Source organism: Rana temporaria, chromosome 6 (genome assembly GCF_905171775.1).
Source record: "Rana temporaria chromosome 6, aRanTem1.1, whole genome shotgun sequence".
NCBI lineage: Eukaryota > Metazoa > Chordata > Amphibia > Anura > Ranidae > Rana > Rana temporaria.
The window spans coordinates 77,910,388-77,932,038 of record NC_053494.1 but is presented as its reverse complement, the minus strand read 5'-3'; the positions used below and the strand labels follow the sequence as shown (position 1 = coordinate 77,932,038).

General features: G+C 42.4%; 1 protein-coding gene across 13 annotated transcripts in view; it reads right to left on the bottom strand.

Moving 5' to 3' along the window:
- Positions 1 to 21,651, bottom strand: part of CLEC16A (C-type lectin domain containing 16A) — a 1,403,906-nt gene that overhangs the window by 471,841 nt on the left and 910,414 nt on the right. For all 13 annotated transcript variants that reach the window (XM_040358542.1, XM_040358539.1, XM_040358533.1 and 10 more), the window contains 2 exons: positions 9,024 to 9,074; positions 7,792 to 7,920 (listed from right to left, as the gene is read on the bottom strand). In XM_040358542.1, coding sequence (XP_040214476.1) covers positions 7,792 to 7,920; positions 9,024 to 9,074 — 180 coding nt within the window. The remainder of the gene's footprint in view (positions 1 to 7,791; positions 7,921 to 9,023; positions 9,075 to 21,651) is intronic.

Below are 21,651 nucleotides of genomic sequence, written 5' to 3'. Positions count from 1 at the left end.
ATTAAGAGCCGACTCATCTCATCCCCCACACACGATCAATAGTATCCCTGATACAAGCTTTTTTACCCTGCCAAACTAATTTTAGTAAAATTGTTTGTAGAGTCTTAAAGTACTTCTGGGGTAGAGCAATCGGTAACATCTGCATCTTATACATGATTTTGGGCAGGATTACCATCTTAAAAATATTCATTCTCCCCCCCAGGATATCTGACCTGCAGTGAGTCTACTAAGTTCTGTTTTAATATCTTCCAACATAGGTACAAAATTTACTTTATAAATCCTCTCTTTTGAACTTGCTATTTTTACCCTAAATATTTTATTTCCTTTTTCCCCCACACAAATGGGAACTCCTTTTGATAAATATTTTGGTCTTTCTTAGCTATATTGATAGTGAGGGTTTCGGATTTAGTTGGATTCATTTTAAAATTAGAGAGCTCTCCATATTGTTTCATTAGTTTTAGTAAATTGGGTAACGTTATTCTCGGACATGTTAGAACAGGATGTCATCCGCTTAGGCCGCGAGTTTGTGTTCCTCCCGTCCTACTTCTATGCCCTTTATATCAGAGTTCTTCCTTATTCTCCTTAATAGTGGTTCTAATGCTAGGACAAAACAATAGGGGGGATACAGGGACAACCCTGTCTTGTGCCGTTGTAAAGTTCAAAGGCCCCTGAAAGGGTCCCATTAATCTTTACTCTAGCACCGGGTTTATTATACAATACCTTAATCCAGTTTAACATTTTTGGGCCTATTCCTATTCTCTCTAATGTCTTGTATATGAAGCCCCAGTCTACTCTATCAAACACTTTTTCCGCGTCTACTGATAAGAGTAGACCTGGGACTCCACTATCACTAATTTTCTGAATGGCTAACAACGTTCTTATCCCATCATCTCTCCCGTCCTGGTACAAAACCAACCTGGTCGGGGTGGATCAGGTCCTTCATTATTCCCTTCATCCTCTCTGCTAATATTTTGGAGAAAATCTTGGTGTCACAATTCAATAAAGAAATTGGTCTGTAATTCTAGCAAAGTGTGCTATCCTTCCCCTCTTTCAAGATTAAAGTAATAGTAGCTTCAATAGCTTCTTTACTCATGTCCCACTTTTCACCTAAGCCATTCATATACGAACACATTTTCGGGGCCAGAATATCAATAAACTTTTTATAATATAGAACCGTTAAACCATCCGGTCCTGGGCTCTTACCGTTTGGCACGTTTTTGACTATTTCTCTGATTTCCCTTTCTGAGATCGGGGCTTCAAGCTTATTGATATTGTCTTCAGATATTTCCTCCCACTCTATTTCCTTTAAAAATTCATATATTTTTTTCCCTTTAAGTTTTGCTCTTCCTTAGTCTCCTGTTCGTTGATTGAATAAAGTTTTTCGTAATATTCTTTAAAGCTCTCCACTATTTCACTAGTTTTGTGCACCACTTCACCCCGACTTGTTTTTATTTTCTCAATAAAGTTAAGATTTTTTTTTATTTTTTAATAATTTTGCTAGATGTTTCCCTGGTTTATTATCCCATAAGTACCTCTCTTTCTTTACTTAATTAAATGTACTTCTGGTTTCTTGTTCTATTTGCTCTCTTAACTCTTCTCTCTTGATATTTAATTTTAGTAAAGTTTCTTTATTTCTATCTTGTTTGTGTTGTTGTTCTAAGTTATACATTTCTTTTGTGAGAGTTATTCTGTTGTTCTTTTTTTTTTCCGCCCTGATCTTAATTAATACTCCGCGCACAAAAGCCTTATGGGTGTCCCAGACTATAGCCTCTGAGACATCCTCTGTTAAATTTATTTTAAAAAATTCCCCAATTCCCTTTTTACTCTGGTTTCTATATCTTTGTCCTGAAGGAGTTCTTTGTTAAGCCTCCACTTCATATTATTTACCCGTTTCTCCCCTATTTTTAGTCGTAATGAAACTGGCGAATGGTCAGAAAAGGTTGCTATACCTATACTGGAATCACTTATATTTTCTAGAAACCTATGCTCTACCAAAAAAAAATCAATCCTCGAGTAGGTTTCGTGTACTGGGGAGCGGAATGTATAATCCTGCTGTTTATTATGTTGTATCATCCATACATCTACTAATTGAGACTGATGGAGTTTTTTTTTTTCAATTTGTTTCTCCATGCCATTCCGGTTCCCTGTGCACGAGACGTACTGTCTAAATCTGGATCCATGTGAAAATTAAAATCCCCTGCTATTATAGCTATTCCCCTTTTAAACTCCATGAACTCAGTTATCGTTTTCATTACATATCGGATAGGATTTTTGTTTGGGCAATATATGTTTGCCAATGAGATCTCTGCTCCATTCAGTTTTCCTCTCAGGAACAAATATCTACCCTCTGGATCTGCCCTTCTCTCATCTATTATAAACCTGATCTCTTTGGCAAAACCTATAGCGACCCCTTTCGCTCGGCTGATTGGAGAATCTCCAAAATACCATGCCGGGTAAAATTGTGTCATATTTTTACGGTTTGCTTCTATGGTGAGATGAGTCTCCTGCAACATGATCACATCCCCCTTCAATAAGCTAAGCTCCTTCATTATATTTGCGCGCTTAATGGGTGCATTTAGGCAATATAACTTAACAATACATTTATAGAGGGTAAAATTAGTTATAGTTTTAACAATAGCTCTGGTTCTTGCCAGTTTGGGTATCAAGACAACTAGGTAGCCCACAAGTGTGCTTCTACTTTAGTTTAGTATTTATGCGGGTCTACAACTTATAAGGTAATTCCTCTTAATGCAAGAGGTTCATGTGTCCGGGTGAAACTTGTCCCAGCATCATATGTTGCGGCCGATTGTGAGGATCTGATGACATGAGAGAAGGTAAGAAAGACAGGAACAGCTAGAAGGGAAGTGTTTACCAACCCCAACAAGGTCTGTGCATGGTTTTTCTGCTTGTACAGGGGGCTTGAGCTTGTGAAACAATTGAACAATTTTTCATCCATCTACAAGGAAGATCCCACAGGAACAATGATAGATCAAGACCCTTCTACTAAAATATGTCCCATGATTATCTGTTGGCATCCAAGGAGGGTTTCTGTGAATTCATAGGTAAAGATTGTTGTACCTGGATCGGGGATACTAGTGACAAAGTTTAGGCCCATATGGATAAGGTAAGATCCCTGCAAGGCAAAACCAGAGCAATAGCTAGTGAAGGTTGGAATCATTTTAAGGGTCTAGGAATCTTTGGGGATTTTTGTTTTTTCAGCGGATTATGGTTGAAGTAGAGGTATACATACTCATGTAGTTTTTGTTTATATTCCTTCTATATGCTGTGATGATGTACTACTGTTGCCTGATTGGACAAGTGAACAGAGCCCAAGCAGATGATCACATTTTGCTTGCTGAGAAGAGACACCCCAAAGCCCAACCCACGTACAAGACACATAGGATCCCAGACCGACCAGCTTTCATATCCTCCTCTAAGTCATCCCTCCTGAAGAACAAAGCCTACAAGTCGACTCATGCACTGCAAGGACCGATTCATTTCCAGGTGTAAGAAGATCAAGATTCATCGAGTGACACACATGATCATATGACAGAGGAGGAACTGTTGTGAAATTTTTTATTAATGTATGTTGTCGGATGTCCCCCAGTGTCAGTTTTGCTGTAATATGCTCATGCGAGAATGTTCGCACATACAGACATTGGTGGAAGACCATTGGCTGTGGAAACCTTCCCGTGCACACGGCAGATATGTTTGCTCTTTTAAGGATGTTAGTTCATGCCTCACCAAGAGACTGGCCACCTCATGGCAACTGCATTAACGCTCCTAGTAAGCATATCTGTGTACATGGGAACCATAGCATAACCATACAAACATTATGGCCCACTGAGCCATGATAGTACAGCTTGTGTCATTGGTAGCGGTGGGATGGTGTGCACACAATCGTGTTCAGAGCCATGTAGTTAGTGTTCGAATTGTGAGACACTTTGTGTCTCACAAAGGGCTGGCTGGCCACATGGCCCTGCACACGACCATCTGCACACGTCACTACTAGAATTCCATTTGAATATATACATCTGTGTGATTGGTTCTTTTGAAAGAATACTGATATTGATTGGCTGATACTGAAGCCACCATCTTCCTTTGTTATTCATGTTTACATTATAAATAAAAGGAGCTGCTCATCCTAGGGAGCATGGTCTGCTAAGCTCAATGTGATACCAGCGTCTGTCTGTGTTGCTTTAAAAATATATAAGCAGAGCGGCAGGGAGAAGAAGTTTGTCATCCGGCCAGGTCGCTTCTGCTCCTTTCCTTTCCTAGACATGGGCCCGGATTCACATACAGCGGCGCACATTTATGCCGCCGTAGCGTATCTCCTTTAGGCTACACCGACGCAGAGAGGCAAGCACTGAATTCACAAAGCCAGTGCTGCCAAAACTGCGCTGGGTTTCCTAGGCGCAAGCCGGTGTATGTGGAAGTGGGCGTGAGCCATGCAAATGAGGCGTGACCCCATGCAAATGATGGGCCGAGCGCCAGACCGATACGTATAATGAACGGCGCATGCGCCGTCCCGTGGACGCATCCCAGTGCGCATGCTCAGAATCACGTCGGAACTACTCCCTAAGATACGTCGGATCACTGCCTACGGCGTGAACGTAACTTACGCCTAGTCATATTCATGTCCTACGTAAACTATGTAAAATATGTCGACTTGTGTTCCCTGGTGCAGCCCTTTGCATGGATGCTGCCGAGTTACACCTCCTTTATGTGGCTTAACTTTACGACGGACGTATGACTTTACGCACACTGCGTCGGGCGCACGTACGTTCGTGAATCGGTGTATCTCCCTCATTTGCATATGTGAATATAAAATCAATGGGAGCGCCAAATGCGTCCAGCGTAAATATGCGCCCACTCTACGCTGGCGTAGGCAAGTTATGTCGATCAGATGAAGCCTGTTTTTAGGCGTATCTTTGTGGGCCCGGCGCATAGATACGACGGCGCATATTTGCACTTACGCGGCATATCTTGAGATACGTCGGCGTAAGTGCTTTGTGAATCCGGGCCATTGTCTTTAATGGTGCCCGGTGCTGTGGGGCTGAAAACTGCCATCCCTGAGTGCTCAGGGTTTCTGCAATATATTCCAGCAGACGTCCTGACTCTGGAGCTACAGAGCTAAGTGGCTATACTTGTTCGTGCGCAAGCCACACCCCTAAGATTTTTTTTCCATTCAGTTTATTTTGTTGTGATTAGCTGTGATTGGTGAAAGCGAATCACATGGTACAGATGGGCTGTGATTGGCCCTGTTTGTATCATGTGATCAAGTTGCCCAATCAACCCTAGCAACACAATTGTACACAATGGATGGCATGAAAGGAAGCCATTTATTGTGTACAACTGTCATGTGACCTGCTGTGATTTGTCATAAGGTACGTGAGACGGTACTCTGATTAGTCATCTATGGACATGGCCAGTGACAGATCGTGCTGCTGCTGCGCAGCCTCGCAATTGACGCTTTCGGATATCATATGATGTCCAGTCAGGATGCTTCATTCTTCATAATCAACATTCGGGTGAACCCTAACTCTGAATGTGGTTTTCATTGTGGAAACATCATACCTATTGTATTTAAACCTGTTTAATATGTCTGAGATTCCATTCAAATAGCAGGTTCAGACAAAAAAAAATCAAGGGATAACTAATTTTTTCAGTCATAGCCAGAGGTTAATTTTCTGCTCAATTATCTTTTTATGCACATTCAAATGAAAATGTAACACTGTATGGCCAGTCATGTTAGGAATGTACATATGTATAAGGGGGGGAACTAATGCGCAAAACCACTCTGAACAGGGTGCTAAAACCTAATAAATAAAAATAAAACTAAGCAGCGGCCACAACTAAATAGTGCTCACACACTGATAGCAAGTAAAAAAAAGGGAGGGGGGTGTAATGGCGCTTGCTAATTAATCAATATCTAACCAGTTTATATTGCTCAATAATCACACACAGTGAATATATAAATATCAAATAAATCCAGATGTAAAACGTGGTAATGTTTCACTCCTTGATCCTAGGTGTCCCACCAAACATCAATGACAGTGATGAGGGGGATGAAATAAAGTGATATTAATGAGATCCAATCAATATTGTCAGTAAAAATAACAATAGATTACCGAACAATATGTGAACTAGCATCCAAATAAAGTGAAAATAAACGGTGGGATAAAAAAATCCCTAGTATTGGGTGGAACCAAGAGTCCCACAAAAAAAATCCAAGAAGTGGAAAACATGTTAATAAATAAAAGTCTCAGTGCACAATAAGATAAGCTGATAACATTGATCAATCAGATTAAAGTGCTTCAGAAAATTTATCCAAAGTGCATAGTGCTCCAAAACAGTCCAATGAATACAGTGCTTAAATCAATGTTCCCAAAAGTGCAACAGTGCTTATTGAATAGTATCTGCAATCCACCGCACAATCCCTCAGTGTAGCTTGTGCATAATATCACCAGTGTTTAGTTTTCACCAGCCCCAATTGATGTTTGGTGGGACACCTAGGATCAAGGAGTGAAACATTACCACGTTTTACATCTGGATTTATTTGATATTTATTTATTCACTGTGTTCGATTATTGAGCACTATCAACTGGTTAGATATTGATTAATTAGCACGCCCCATTACACCCCCCCTTTTTTTAATTAGGAATGTACATAGAATAGATTGACATTTTGTAGGTAACATTTTGTAAGATCTGCTTGTTGTCAAATTGCCAAGAGCAGCAACATTTGGCTTATTATTATTATTATTATTATACAGGATTTATATAGCACCAACAGTTTACGCAGCACTTTACAACATCAGGGAAGACAGTACAGTTGCAATACAATTCAATACAGGAGGGATCAGAGGTCCCTGCTCGTTAGAGCTTACAGTCTAGAAGGGCTTATGTGATGTTCCAGGTTATATTTACTAATACAGTGGCAAAATCCTTTGTAGCACTATACAACAGGAAGTAGGCCAACCATGACTATAGGAAATGGAGCAATCAAAGATGGATATCAAGCGAGCTGGTAGAATAATAAAACTAGCCTTGTGTTTCATTGCACTGTGCAACTCTATCATTTGGTATATGAACAATCTCTTGAAATAAAAGGAAAGCTTTAGAGGTCTACACTTAAAGAACTACCTTTGTTGCTTCTTGTAAATAAAAGGTTGACCAACCTCTGCATGCCTTCTCCCCACTGTTTGTGTCCCATTTTTACAAGAAGCAATACAGGTGGATCTTGGACTGCAGCCATCCATAGCATTCCTTTCATATAATTGTGAACAGTTTGTGAGCTGAGGTTGCATTCTTGTGGAGCGCTGTGTGAAAAGAGTGGCATTTTTTTATACACAAACAATTATTCTAAGAAAAAAAGAAAATCCCCGTTATCTTCAGTCTTAAAGTATCTTAAAAAGGCTCAAACATCTAAAAAAAAACACTTTAATAGTTGTTCTGTTATAAATGCCATCTATGTTTTTGGGAGAGGGGAATACAGAAAATCAATAATTAGAAGACTGTTTCAATAATTTACAAATGACTGATCCAGAACAAGCATACACATAAAGTCAGTGATGTCAGAAATCACAATGTGCTTACTTTTAGCCATTGGTCAGCATAATAGCAAAACAACCAACATGTTGATAATAAGTCAACAATGACAGCCCTATTCTCTCACTGCAGGCTTTATTTAAGGAGACAGTTAACACTAACTTTTTTCTGCAATCTCAGATTTCTTATTTAAGCGGAAATTTACATTATTATGAGATTAAAAGAACAGAAAGCAACTTACTCTACGAGTTCTTTCAACATCTCCACAAGGCAGACGCTTAACAAAATCTATGCCTGTTAATGGTGTTCCAGTTGGAGGAAGTAATATAGATTCATCCATCATCAAGTATTCTACATTAAGAGGCTTGTTCTAGAAGACAAAAATGTGACATTTATTTGGAATGTATTCACAATTAAAAAATAATGAAATCAGCAACATATAGTTACATAGTTGGTGAGGTTGAAATAGTCACCATCAAGTCCAACCTGTGTGTGCACTTTTATGTCAATATTACATTGCATATCCCTGTATTTTGTGGTGGTTTAGGTGCCAATCTAATCTAAGTTTTTTTAAATCATATATGCTCCCTGCTGAAACCACTGCTTGAGGAAGAGAATTCCACATCTTTAACTGCTCTTACAGTAAATAACCCTCTTCACAGTTCAAGGTTAAACCACTTTTCTTCTAATTATAGTGAATGGCCGTGAGTCTTTTCAAATTCCCTTTTGCGGAAAAGTTTTGTCCCTATTGTGGGGTCACCAGTTCGGTATTTGTACATTGAAATCATATTCCCTCTGAAGTGTCTCTTCTCCAGAGAGAATAAGTTAAATGCTTGCAATTTCTCCTCATAGCTAAGGTCCTCCAGTCCCTTTATTAACTTTGTTGCCCTTCTCTGGACTCTCTTCAGTTCCAGCATATCCTTCCTGAGGACTGGTGCCCATAACTGGATGGCATACTCCAGGTGCGGCCAGCCCAGATTCTTGTAGAGTGGGAGAATTATAGTTTTATATCTGGAGAGAATTCCCTTTTTAATGCATGTTGATATTCTATTGGCTTTGCTTACAGTAGCTTGGCATTGCATGCCATTGCTGAGCCTGTAATCTACAAGGACCCCCAGGTGCTTTTCCATCCTAGATTCCCCCAAAGGTTCTCCTCCTAGTGAGTAGATTGTATTCGTGTTTTTGCCACCCAAATGCCTTATTTTACCCTTTTCTGCATTAAAACATATTTGTAATGTAGTTGCCCACCCCATTAATTTGTTCAGATCTTCTTGCAAAGTTTCCACATCCTGCACAGAAGCTATTGCAATTTAAAAATAAATAATCAGTATATGTTAAAACCTGGCATTGGGGGACTAAATCTGTACTTCTAGATGTCATGGTGCACAAATAAAAAGGGCATCAATGTACAAAAAAAAAAAGATCTAAAGGCCTATCGGGGTTGTCTGAGGTGTTGCAAATGGAAAAACTCACCGCCATGCTCCTGTACTCATCTTCAAACATATCCAAAAATATCTCCTCTCCCTAAAAAGAAAACAGAAAATAACAGTATAAAAGGCCAAGCCTCCCCAATTTGGTAGATTTTGCGAAGCACTTTAGAGGATGTAAACTTGACATTCTATGTCGTACTATGAATAACATTATATATATATATATATATATATATATATATATATATATATATATATATATATATATATATATATATATATATATATATATATATATATATATAAAAATATAAATAATTACAATCTCAAATGATTTTCATTTACAAAATTACATTTGTCAAGGGACTGAATCAAAAAGGTGTTTGATAGCACAATAACTTATCTTAGTAACTCAGACCTGGGTAATTTGTTCTAATTTTTTGAGGTGAACTGCTGAGAACAGAAATAGGATTTTTTAATACAGCTTACTTGTAAAATCCTTTTCTTGGGAATACATCACGGGACACAGAGCCTTAATTACTTAATGGGTTATGTAGTCACCATAGGTGATTGGACAATGGAAAACACAATTAAAATTGAGTTCCTCCCCTTTATAACCCCTCCCAAATGGAGAGTACCTCAGTTTTGTAGCAAAGCAATAAGTGTCCCACGTTTAAATCCGAAGAGGAGCGGGAGCTCTGTGTCCCGTGATAAATTCCCAAGAAAAGGATTTTACAGGTAAGCAGTATTAAAAAATCCTATTTTCTTGCTCATACATCACGGGACACAGGGCCTTAATTACTTAATGGGATGTCACATAGCAATGCTTAAATTAAGGGGAGGGAGACACAGATCAGAATAAGAGGATCTGTACTGCTGCCTGCAGTACACTACGCCCGAAGGCGGCATCCTCTTACCCTCTCACATCTACCTGGTAGAACTTAGTAAATGTATGGACCAAAGACCAAGTAGCAGCCTCAAAGATCTGATCCATGGAGGCCCGGTGATGCACTGCCCACAAAGCACCAACTGCTCTTGTCGAGTGTGCGTTCACCTGAAAAGGAGGAATACTTTCTAAACCATAGGCCTGAATAATGACTTGTCAAATCCAACATGAAATAGTAGATTTTGATGCTGCCTGGCCCTTCCTTGGACCCTGTGGCAGAATAAACAGACAATCAGTCTTTCGTATCTGAGCCGTAGCTTGCAGATAAACTTTTACCGCTCTTACAGCATCTAGAGAGTGTAGAATCTTCCTCCGCAGACTGCGGATCTGGAAAACAAAAGACAGTGGGCCAGATTCACATAGAATCCGCGGCGGTGTAGTGTAAGCCATTTACACTACGCCGCCACAACTTACTGGAGCAAGTGCCGTATTCTCTTTCAAATAGTTTTTATTGGTATATGTCAAGCATATCAATACAATATTATCAAGTGCCGTGTGGCATACAGTGCATAGTAACTTGCATAGTATCAAATAGAAGGTACAATACCGGGTTATCTACTGTGCCGTCCATGTACCCACCAAGTGGGCACCTAGACGGTAGGCAATATATAAACAGAATGTGAACAGAATACCATTGTGTAGCCAAACAGGGGGGGGGGGGGGGATGAGGGATAAAGAGGGGGGGGGGGGGGGGGGGGGGTAGAGAGCATCATAAGTATCAATACAATCAGGGGATCATTCGATGGTCTATTGGCCTTTGTACCAAGTTTGCCAGGGGTCCCAAAGGGTCAGTACCATGGAGTAGGAGTGTTTCCTACGTGCAAGGGTGGATTCGTATGTGTAGTGGGTTCTCACCAGTCGCACTACGTCTGTCAGTGATGGGACAGTTTTGGACTTCCAGTTCCGAGCGATCAGTAGTCTTGTTGCCAACAGTACATGTACAGTTACCAGTCTCAGGGGTGGTGGGATGTCTTCAATGGATAGATTAAGGATAGCTAGCGGGGGTGTCAATGAAATGGGTGTACCCAGAATGTTCTGTAGCATCAGCTCCACTGATGACCATAGTGGTCTTAAGTATGAGCAGGACCAGAATATGTGGAGAAGAGTACCAGGGTTTTTGCATCCCCTCCAACATTCGTGAGATGTGGCAGGGTGGAACTTGGCTATCCTAGTTGGTGTAAGATACCATCTCATCAGCAGTTTTTGTGAGAGTTCCCAAAGGGAGGTGCAGGAGGTGTATTTGTGGTTGGCTTTGATCGCTGTTTGCCATTGACGGTCAGAGAACGGGGTAAGTAAGTCATGTTCCCATTCTAGGAGTGGTTTGGATTTAGTGAATGAGTTTTTTTCTTGGAGGGTTGAGTAAATTATGGACGTACCTTTGTTTTTCGTTGTATCAGAGAAGAGGAAGCGCCATATGTGCAGAGGTAGGTGTCCTTCCAAGGGACGAGAGTTGTTAAGGCAATGTTGCAGTCTATAGTATGTGAGGTAGTCTGAGGCAGGGGCCTGTAGGGTCTTTTGGGCGTGGAGAAATGATTTGGTGGCCACTAGGGGACGTAGTTCGTGTACGTAGGATATGTGGTCGGACAGCCAGTGGGGAACAGGCAGGTCAGGGGTCAGCAGCTGGAGTGTTTGTATGGGTATTGGGGTAGGTTTGGTAGCAAGGGTCGGCCAGGAGGAGGAATGGAGTACCTTCCATACTTTGACAGTGGCCTGAATAGTAGGGGAGTATATGGAGAGTAGTGGGTATTTGGCGGTCGTGCTGAATAGCCATTGGGAAAGGTTGGGGCCAGGGACCATGTGGGATTCTATAGCGCCCCAAAGTGTGGTGGGGCGTTCCATCATCCACTCGCGCATCTGTGAGATTATAGTGGCCATATAGTAATCTCTGATGTCTGCTAGGCCCATGCCTCCCACAGACCTATGTTTGATGAGTTTAGCCTGGTTGCATCTGGGTTTTTTGCCTTGCCATAGAAAGTGTCCAAGTATGGATTGTAAGGATTTAAGGTATGACTGTGGTAGAGGGATTGGGAGCGTCCTGAAGATGTACAGTAGTCTGGGTAGGATCATCAGTTTAAAGGCCGCGAGTCTCCCCGCCCATGAGAATTCGTGTTTGGAAATTTTTGCAGTTTCTCGGATAAGCATCTGTTTCATCTCGGTATAGTTTTGGGGGAATAGGGTTGATGTGGATTTAGTCAAAGTGATACCTAGGTATGGTATACCTGTGTCCGCCCAAGGGTATGGGTATTTGTGTCTAAGCAGGTTGCTAGTGATGGCGTCCAGTCCTATGTCTAGAATGTACGATTTTTGTTCGTTGACCTTATAGTAAGATACATTAGCAAATCTTTTTAGTAATAACTGTACCGAAGCCAGGGAGGAAAGGGGGTTACTTAGCATTATTATCACGTCATCGGCGAACAAATTGATTTTATGGTCTGAGGTGCCTATTTTTAGACCTGTTATTGAGTCGTGAGTTCTAACATGTTCTGCTAGGGGTTCCATGATGAGGTTAAAGATTAGGGGTGATAGGGGGCAGCCTTGACGTGTGCCATTGGAAATCATGAAAGGTTTTGAGAGTATTTCGGAAGTATATACCTGGGCTGACGGGGAGGAGTAAAGTGCCATGATGGCGGAGAGTATGGGACCCTGGAACCCAAATTTTGTGAGAGTCGCGTGCATGTAACCCCAGTGGACCCGGTCGAACGCCTTCTCTGCATCCAGTGATAGGAGCAGAGAAGGCGTTCGGGTCGACCCCGCGGCGTGGATGAGGTTGACGAGTCTACGGGTTGCATCAAAGGCTTGCCTACCTTTAGTAAAGCCGGATTGGTCCTTGTGGATGAGCAGGGGCATTAGGTCTATTAGGCGGTTGGCTATTAGCTTGGCGTGGATCTTGGCATCCAAATTGAGGAGGGAAATAGGACGGAAGTTCTGGGCACATGTGGGTTCCTTGCCTGGCTTCGGCAGAGTGACAATCAGGGCGGATAACATTTCCGGGGGGAGAGAGGAGGAAGAAGCAGCATCGTTGCAGACAGTAGTCAGAAAAGGTGCAAGTATCTGGCCGAATTTCTTATAGTACTCGCTAGTCAAGCCGTCAGGGCCTGGGGATTTATTAGAGGGCAGACCTGCTATCGTTTGTAAAATTTCTAGGGGAGTAAAAGGTGCGTTCAGCGATTCCAACCGCTCCACAGACAACTTAGGGAGATTGATGTCTTGGAGAAATGCTTCTATGTCTTGGGGAGACGGTTGGGGCACCGAACTGTCATCTTTGAGGTTATATAAGGTGTTATAGTAGTGGCTGAAAGCATCAGCAATCTCCGTGGGGTCAATAAGTTTCTTTTTTGAGGAAGGGTGGAACAGGTGGGTAATTTTGGTTTTGGTAATATGCCCCTTGATTCTATTGGCCATGAGCTTGCCAGCTTTGTTGCCTGTGGAGTAATGTGTGGCTTTGAAGTAGGTATGCGCCCTTTCATAAGATTCTAGCAGGTGTGCCCTAAGGTCACTTCTCAGGAGGTCTAGTTTATTTTTAGTATCAAGGGTAGGATTAGATTGGTTCTGAGCCTCCAGTATTCTTATTTCAGAGGTCAGGGTGTCTAGGCGGTGTGTTTTCAACCTCCTCTCTCTCGCCCCAAGTTGAATAAATATTCCTCTTATGAACGCCTTGTGTGCGTTCCACAGCATAGAATTGTCTTTCACAGAACCTGTATTCAGGGAAAAAAATTCAGTTAGACGGTCTGCGATATACGCAGAGTGTTGTGGTGAGTGAATAAGGGATGCATTAGCTCTCCAGATCCTCGATCGTGCGAGGGAGGGAGAGGCATTTAAGGACATGGTGACGGGTGCATGGTCGGACCATGTAATGGTAGAGATATCAGAGTTCGAGATATTGGGAAGGGACCATTTGTCTACCAAGAAATAGTCAATCCTCGTGTAGGAGTTATGGCGGGGGGAGAAATATGAATAGTCTCTTTCAGTGGTATGCAGACATCTCCAGGCGTCGTATAGGTCGTGTGTTCTCATGAAGGAGCCCATAGGTGATGCAGTCCTGCCCGTTCGGGAAGAGGCATCCATCGAGTTGTCAGGGACTATATTAAAATCTCCGCAGATGATAAGTGTTCCCTGTTTAAAGCGAGTGAGTTTTTTCATAAGCTTGGATAGGAAGCTGATCTGCCTCGTATTAGGGAGGTAGACATTGACTATAGTGTATCTTACATTGTCCAGGGAGCAGTCTAGTGCAAGGTACCTTCCGTTGATATCAGACATGCTGTTGTGGAGGGTAAATGTTATGGTGTCCTTGATGGCTATTAAAACTCCATTTTTCTTCTCAGGGCCCGAGGCCTTAAGGATAGTTGGGAATTGTTTGTTGGTACAGGTCGGCTCTGCCGTGAGTTTAAAGTGCGTTTCTTGCACACAGATGATGTCACATAGGGACGTGCGGGCTGTTTTCCATAGTGACGCCCTTTTAGCAGGGTGGTTTAGGCCTTTAGCGTTTAGGGTCATGAATTTAGGCATTTTCAGGAAGGTGTAGTAAGAGCGGATAATTAGTTACTCACAGTTCGTCGTGGTCTTCCAGGTGTGGGATCAGGTGGGCTGTGGCGTTGAACTACGTCCTAGTTCAGGAATACGTTTTCTCAGATGTGTGGAGCTCTCCAGGGATCCGGTAGAGAGGGGAAGGAAAGGAGAGGGTCAGGGAGCACAAGGAAGGGTTAACAGTAACAACGATAGGTGCAAACAGGTTAACAACAGTGCTGGGTGTGTATAAAACACCGTGGTCAGTAGTATATCAGAAACGACTACTGAATCTTTTTTTGGGGGGTAAAAGTCCGTGTATCAACTGCAACGAGCAGGCACCGACCGGAGTGCATATGTGAGCAATAGGTGGTATCGCACCAACCCTATGGTCAGTTAGTAACACTGGGGTGGGTTTCCATGGCATTGTGGTGTGGATGGTCAGGAGAGGTGTCACGAGGTGTTGCATTGCCATCTGGAATAATGTGCCACTTTTTGAGGAGATGGATGCCTTCTTCCACCGTGTGTATATTATGTTTAACCCCATTTCTTGTAATCATAAGTTTGGTCGGGAATCCCCATTGGTAGGGAATCTTGTGGTTGTTCAGAGGTTTGGTGATGGTCTGGAGTTGTCTCCGCTGCTGACGGGTGTATTGGGAGATGTCAGCGAAAAGCTGCAGCTTTGCGTATGGCGGAGGTAGCTGGCCCAGCCTTCTGGATTTGGACATGAGCATGTCCTTGGCGTGGTAGAAGTGAATTCTCATGAGGGTATCACGGGGTATTTCAGGTGGCAAGTGGGAAGGTTTTGGTAGGCGGTGGATACGGTCCACGATTGTCTCCACAAGGGGGAGATCGGGTAAGAGCGTGGTGATCATTTTTCTGGCGTATGAATTGAGGTCAGCAGGCAAAACCGATTCTGGGATGCCGCGTATTTTCACATTATTGCGCCTTGACCTGTCCTCGAGGTCCGCCATCTTGGCGCGCAGCCACTGTTGGTCGTCTTTTGCGTGGTCATGGGCATCTATTAAGTCATTGACTGTTACTGTCATGGCGCTCATCTGGTGCTCAATACGGTCCACCCTCCCCTTGACATGTGTCATTTCGTTTTTAAATGCTGAGATCATGGTGGAAATATCACTATGCAGCGATGTGTGCAGGGAGATTAGCATGCCCTTTAGCACTGTGTCCATGACAGGCTGGTCGGTAGTGGGAAATGCTGCTATAGGGGATGATGTTGGATCCAGTGAGGGGAGGCTGTCTAGTGTAGGCCTTACCTCAGAGGCCTGGGGGTGAAGGTCCATCCTCATCCGCGCTTTAGCAGGGCTGGCAGTCGTGGAGGACGGTCCGGAGGGTGGCGGTGGGCCGTGAGGGGGTGAGCTGGGATGTGCGATTCCGTCCCCATCGTCCGGCAGGTCAGTGTAGGCTCTCTCTCCTCGCGGTGAGCGGTCGCGGGCGCCATCTTGGATTCGAGCGCCGTGAGGTGAGGAGAAAAAATCAGTCAGTTTCCTCGGCGGGCGGTAGTCCTTTCGTTTCCTGGAGGTGCCAGGCGGGTTCCCCAGCATGTGTTGGCTTTGGTGATGCATTTTTAGGGCGTAGGTTGGCCGCTTAGATGTCGGATTCTCCGGTCAGTGCAGGAGCTGTGGTATCAGGCTTCCATGCAGCTCGGCGGTTGGACACGCCCCCCCAAGTGCCGTATTCTCCATGCACTTGCTCCGTAATTTGCGGCGGCGTAGTGTAAATGGCCCGGCTTATGGCCGCGTAATTCAAAGGGGGCGGCTTGTATTTAAATTAAGCGCGCCCCCACGCCGATCGAAATGCGCATGCGCCGGCCGTAAAAATAGCCCAGTGCGCATGCTCCAGCTCACGATGGAAAACGTCAACAAAGCCGTCATTGACGTAAAGTCCTATTCACGATGCTGACCCGACGCCTTACTTAACATGGCATACGGCGGACTGACGTAAGGTTACCCCTCATATAGCAGGGGTAACCTTACGTTTACGAAAACGACGACGAGGCGGCGCAAAAACGTTCGGGAATCGGCGTATCAGGCTCATTTGCATAGACAAATAAGAAATCGTCATAAACGCCATCTAGCGGCCAGCGTGGAATTACATCTAAGATCCGACGGTGTAAGTGACTTACACCTGTCGGATCTACGCCGTATCTATGCGTAAATGATTCTAGGAATCAGACGCATAGATACCCAGGGCCAAAAACAGAGATACGACGGTGTATCTTGAGATACACCGTCGTATCTCTTTTGAGAATCTGGCCCAGTAGGACTATATCTTGATTCAGATGAAATCCTGAAACCACCTTCAGTAAAAATGTCAGGTGAGGACGCAACACCACCCTGTCATCATGAATAATGATATACAGCTCTTTACATGAAAGAGCCGCCAATTCTGATACCCTCCTTGCTGAGGATATGTCTACGAGAATAAAACAGTTTCTTTGTCAAAAGACTTAAAGAGACATGGTGTAATGGTTCCAAAGGTAGTTTCTGTAAAACAGATAATACCAAATCCAAGTCCCATGGGCACACGGGAGACTAAACCACCAGATTCAAGTGCAGTGCTCCCTGAACAAAGGCCCGGACTAGGGAATGAGAGGCAAACAGTTTTTGAAAGAATACCGACAAGGTCGAGATTTGGCCCTTAATAGTGCTCAAGGCCAACTTCATATTTAAGCCCAACTGAAGAAAGGCAAGAATCCTATTAATGACATACTTCCTAGGATGCCATCTTCTGGGTTCACACCAGGAAACATATGCCTTCCAGATTCTGTAGTAGATGAGCCTGGAGGCAAGCTTCCTAGCATTAACCAGAGTGGATGGGACTGGGCCTGAGAGCCCACGTCTCCTCAGAATGTGGGTCTCAACAGCCAAACCGTCAAATTTAGACTTTGTAAGGCAGGATGTAATATTGGACCCTGCTATAGTAGGTCCAAGCGTAGTGGGAGAACCCAAGGTCTGTCTTCTGCCATCCTTACAATGTCTGCCTACAAGGGTCTCCTGGGCCAAGCCGGGGCGACCATAATCACCGGCTTTCCTTCTCTTTTGACTCTCTGAAGGAATCGTGGGAGAAGCGGAACTGGAGGGGACGCATAAATCAGAGAATATTGATCCCACTAAATTGTCATGGCATCCAACCCTTGAGCAAAAGGATCTTTTGTCCTTGACACAAAGTTGTCCAGTTTTGTGTTGAACCTGGAAGCCAACAGGTCCACATCTGGGGTACCCCATTTCTGACATATGATTTGAAATATGTCGGGGGGGGTAGAGACTATTCTCCTGGTCATCCCTCATGAAATCTTTACTTTATTACTCCTTTTATTATGTGGGCCATTTTTGATGGACCTACCTATCTATTACATATATCTACCTTGCACCACAAGGGAACATTTGACTTAATGATATCTATGGTTACCTGCTGCCTGGGAAAGATGCCTCTGCGCCCTGCTGGTTGTCTGATGTTCTGCCACCTCAGCTCCCGGAACGGGCAATTGTTTGGCCCAAGTCACATATACACAACTGTGGCACACCTTGTAAGTAACCAGAATCGACTTATTGTCTTCTCTGATGGAACCAAGTCCAATACTCTGATCATTACACTACATGCACCTCTGAAGAGTGTTTCTATATACACGAAATGCCGCATCGAGCTTACAAATATGTAGTTAGCCAACTATGTACCGCTCTCTATCTCTTGCAATAAAAGTTTGTAAACAAAAAAAAAAAACAAATATGTAGTTATACGCATTTATGGGACTTTATTCTGATCAGTATTTTTATGACCTATTTACATTTTATATTTCATTTTTTTGTTGTGTAATGCTCAGCCTCCATGTGGTTATATATGTCCTCATTGATTGATTCCTACTATTTATTTCCATGTATTTTCACATCTATTATTGTATTATGAATGAAATATATGTTATGTGCTTTTGTACAAGCTTCCGGTTCTTGCCATATACTTTTACTTTTCTAATACATGTATGTAACATCAATGGTCTATTTCATTTTTTATCCCCATTAGCCCACTGTTCCATTTAAAGTCCCAACTCCCTTTGCTTTATTAATTCTCCTGGACTCAGTTGCCTGCCAATTTTCTACCCCTGGAATGAAGACCGCAGACAGGTAAGAAATATGCCTTTCTGCCCAGGACAGGATGTGATCACCTCTCTTTGAGAATCCAGACTTCTGGTGCCCCCTTGGTGATTGATATAGGTGTAGCATTGTCAGGCTGTATACAAACAGGACAACCCTGCAGTCTGTAAGACCAGACTCTGATGGCCAGATGAATTGCCTGAATGTTGATGGGTTCCTGCTCCAGTCCAGCTTTTCGGCTCCAGACCACTTCCCCTGGGCAGATGCCTCTTCCAGAACTGCCCCCCAGCCTAGAAGGCTGGCGTCTGTGGTTACCATTTTCCAGGTAACCGGAGTAAAGGATCTTCTTTTTGATAGATTTTGGGGGAGCAACCACCAATTAAGGCTCTGGCGAACCTTTGGAGATAAGATCATAGGAAGGTTCAGGGCCTGAACATCTTTGTTCCAAGTGGACAGAATTCTGCCCTGTAACAGCCTTGAGTGAAACTGGGCGTAAGGGAGAGCCTCGAATGAGGCTACCATTTTCCCCAATAGTTTCATAGACAGATGGAAGGCCTTCTTAATGCCTTTATCACTCGGACCAAGTCTCCTATGGCTTTTGCCTTTGGCTTGGGAAGTAATACCCTGCTTTGGGATGTGTCTATAATCATGCCCAAATATTCCAGCCTTTTCTGAGGCTGTAAGGAGGATTTTTCCAGATTGAGGACCCAGCCTAGGTACTCTAAATACTCCACTGTGCTGTGCACATTGAGGCCCAAGCGTGCAATGGACTGATCTATGAGCAACAGATCGTCCAGACAGGCTATGCCCCATGCCCTCAGCCTTGCCAAGGCCAGGGCAAGTATTTTCGTGAACACTCAAGGTGCCCTAGCCAGACCAAAAGGATGGGCCACAAACAAAGTGGCGCTGACCCACCACAAACCTTAGAAATCTTTGGTGAGTGGGGAATATTGGCACATGTAGATATGCATCTCTGATATCTACTGATGCCAGGAATTCTCCTCCCTGGAGGGTGGAGACAACTGAACGGACAGACTCCATGCAAAATGAGCGGATGTTCAGAAACTGATTCAGGCTTTTCTGATCTAGAATAGGTCTGACATCCCTGTTTGGTTTTGGAACCGTGAAAAGGTTTGAGTAAAACCCTGATCCTCTGGGGCTAACGTTATGATTACAACTTGGGACAACAGGCGTTCCAAGGCAAGAAACACAGGCCTTCTTTTTTTCGCATCTTTGGCAATTCTTGATCTCAGAAAACGGGGTGGCAGAAGTTCTCTGAATTCCAGCTTGTAGCCTGAGGACTATAAAGAGACAGATATTGCCACTCCAGGCAGGTCTTGTTGGGTGCAAATCTTCTTCTCAGGAACTGAGGGTGCTAGCAATGCACATGGCAAAAAAGAACAAAAAATGATCAGGACTGCCACACTCCAATCCAACACAACTTTAATGTAAAAAACTGGAAACTACGAGTCACATCAACAAAACCTAGGAAAGCTGACACATTTCACACTAACTTCAGTGTTTACTCATAGCTGATTTTTCATAAAATTAACCTCTAATACATATATCAATCCTATCCAGACATGGGATTAAAAACAGGTGCAATTGAAAATGCAATTAAGGACTGCCAAAGCACTCCAATCAGGACTAATAAAAACCTGCTGTAATGGAGGTCATGAAGACCTTCTATTTTATAGAATAGGTCACAGGTGATCAAAATGTATTAAAAGGAATAGACTAATTAGGTTATTAATAATAAAAACACAATGTGACAATACATATATGTTACATATAAATTAATACAGGCAACCACACAAATAATTAAATACATACATAGAGTAAGTTTGAAAAGAAATATGGTTTGTGAATACAGGTAGGGGTTTCCCCACTACTTATTAAATATAAAACACCATTAAGTGAAAAACAACAATATGTATCCTGTTTAAATGAATATCATGTATATACATCTACCGTGATTAATATATGTAGCCATAGCCAATGGCACATGAAGTGGTAATTAAACCTGAAAAGTCTAAAAAGTGCAAAAATAAAAAAAAAATGGGAAAAAACTCAGATTATATAGTGAATAATATGAACAAATTATATAGTGAAAAGCATATGTAATTAGTAGTGTCATGTGAAAAAGTAAATACATAAAAATAAACAAAAATATGTAGTGTTGTAAAAACCACAATAAATGCAAAAAGTGGAAAAGAGAGGGCAGGCAAACCTACAACATTAACTATATATATGTGTATACGTATACCTCCATAATTCGATAATTGAAGGAACATAATAGTGAATGAAGAAAAAAGCCTTAGTTGAATAATACCTCTACCACCTCTAATGTTTTTTATTTTCTAAACCTTGTATTTTATATTGTGTATTATTTACTCAGAGAATACCCAAACATATTTGTCACCAAATTAATACATTTATAAAACATGGTGAAAGGATGGGACAGGATGAAATAAAAAAAAAAGTACAAGAAATGACACCTATAAAAAACAAACAAAAAAACGGGGATGGTAAAATGGCCGTAATTCTGTTTCAATCCAAGGTATTGGGCACATGTATATAGTATGTAGGAGGACATAAATATCCTAACCGGCACCAACAAAGTTGTACAGGTGTCTTAAATAGCTGTGACCACAAACAGAAAAATCTCGGGCATAGTAAAAAGAACCAAAAAGTTCAAAAATTAAAACAAGTTAATTAATTAAATATCCCGGATTTAACAGAAACAAATGGAAATAACTACAATTTGATTCCAAAATTCCCATATTGACATGTTAGGATATAGTGAGTAGACATGAGAATATGAAGGTGTCCAAGTTATTGTGTATCTTACCGATGTCTATATTGCAATATTGCAGTATGTTTGTATGGTGAATCCAACAGGCACCTATTCTTCAACATATGTCTACATACACTAAACACATGTCCATATGGGATCGCAGTCAAATCAAAAAATGTTGCAAAGTGTATGGACCAATGAATGAATGAAAAACAATAAAGTAGAACAAATATATATTATAGTTGTTAAATATCCATTGTCCATACACAATACATACCACTGAACATCCCGCAGATATAAAAAGAAAAAATATTTT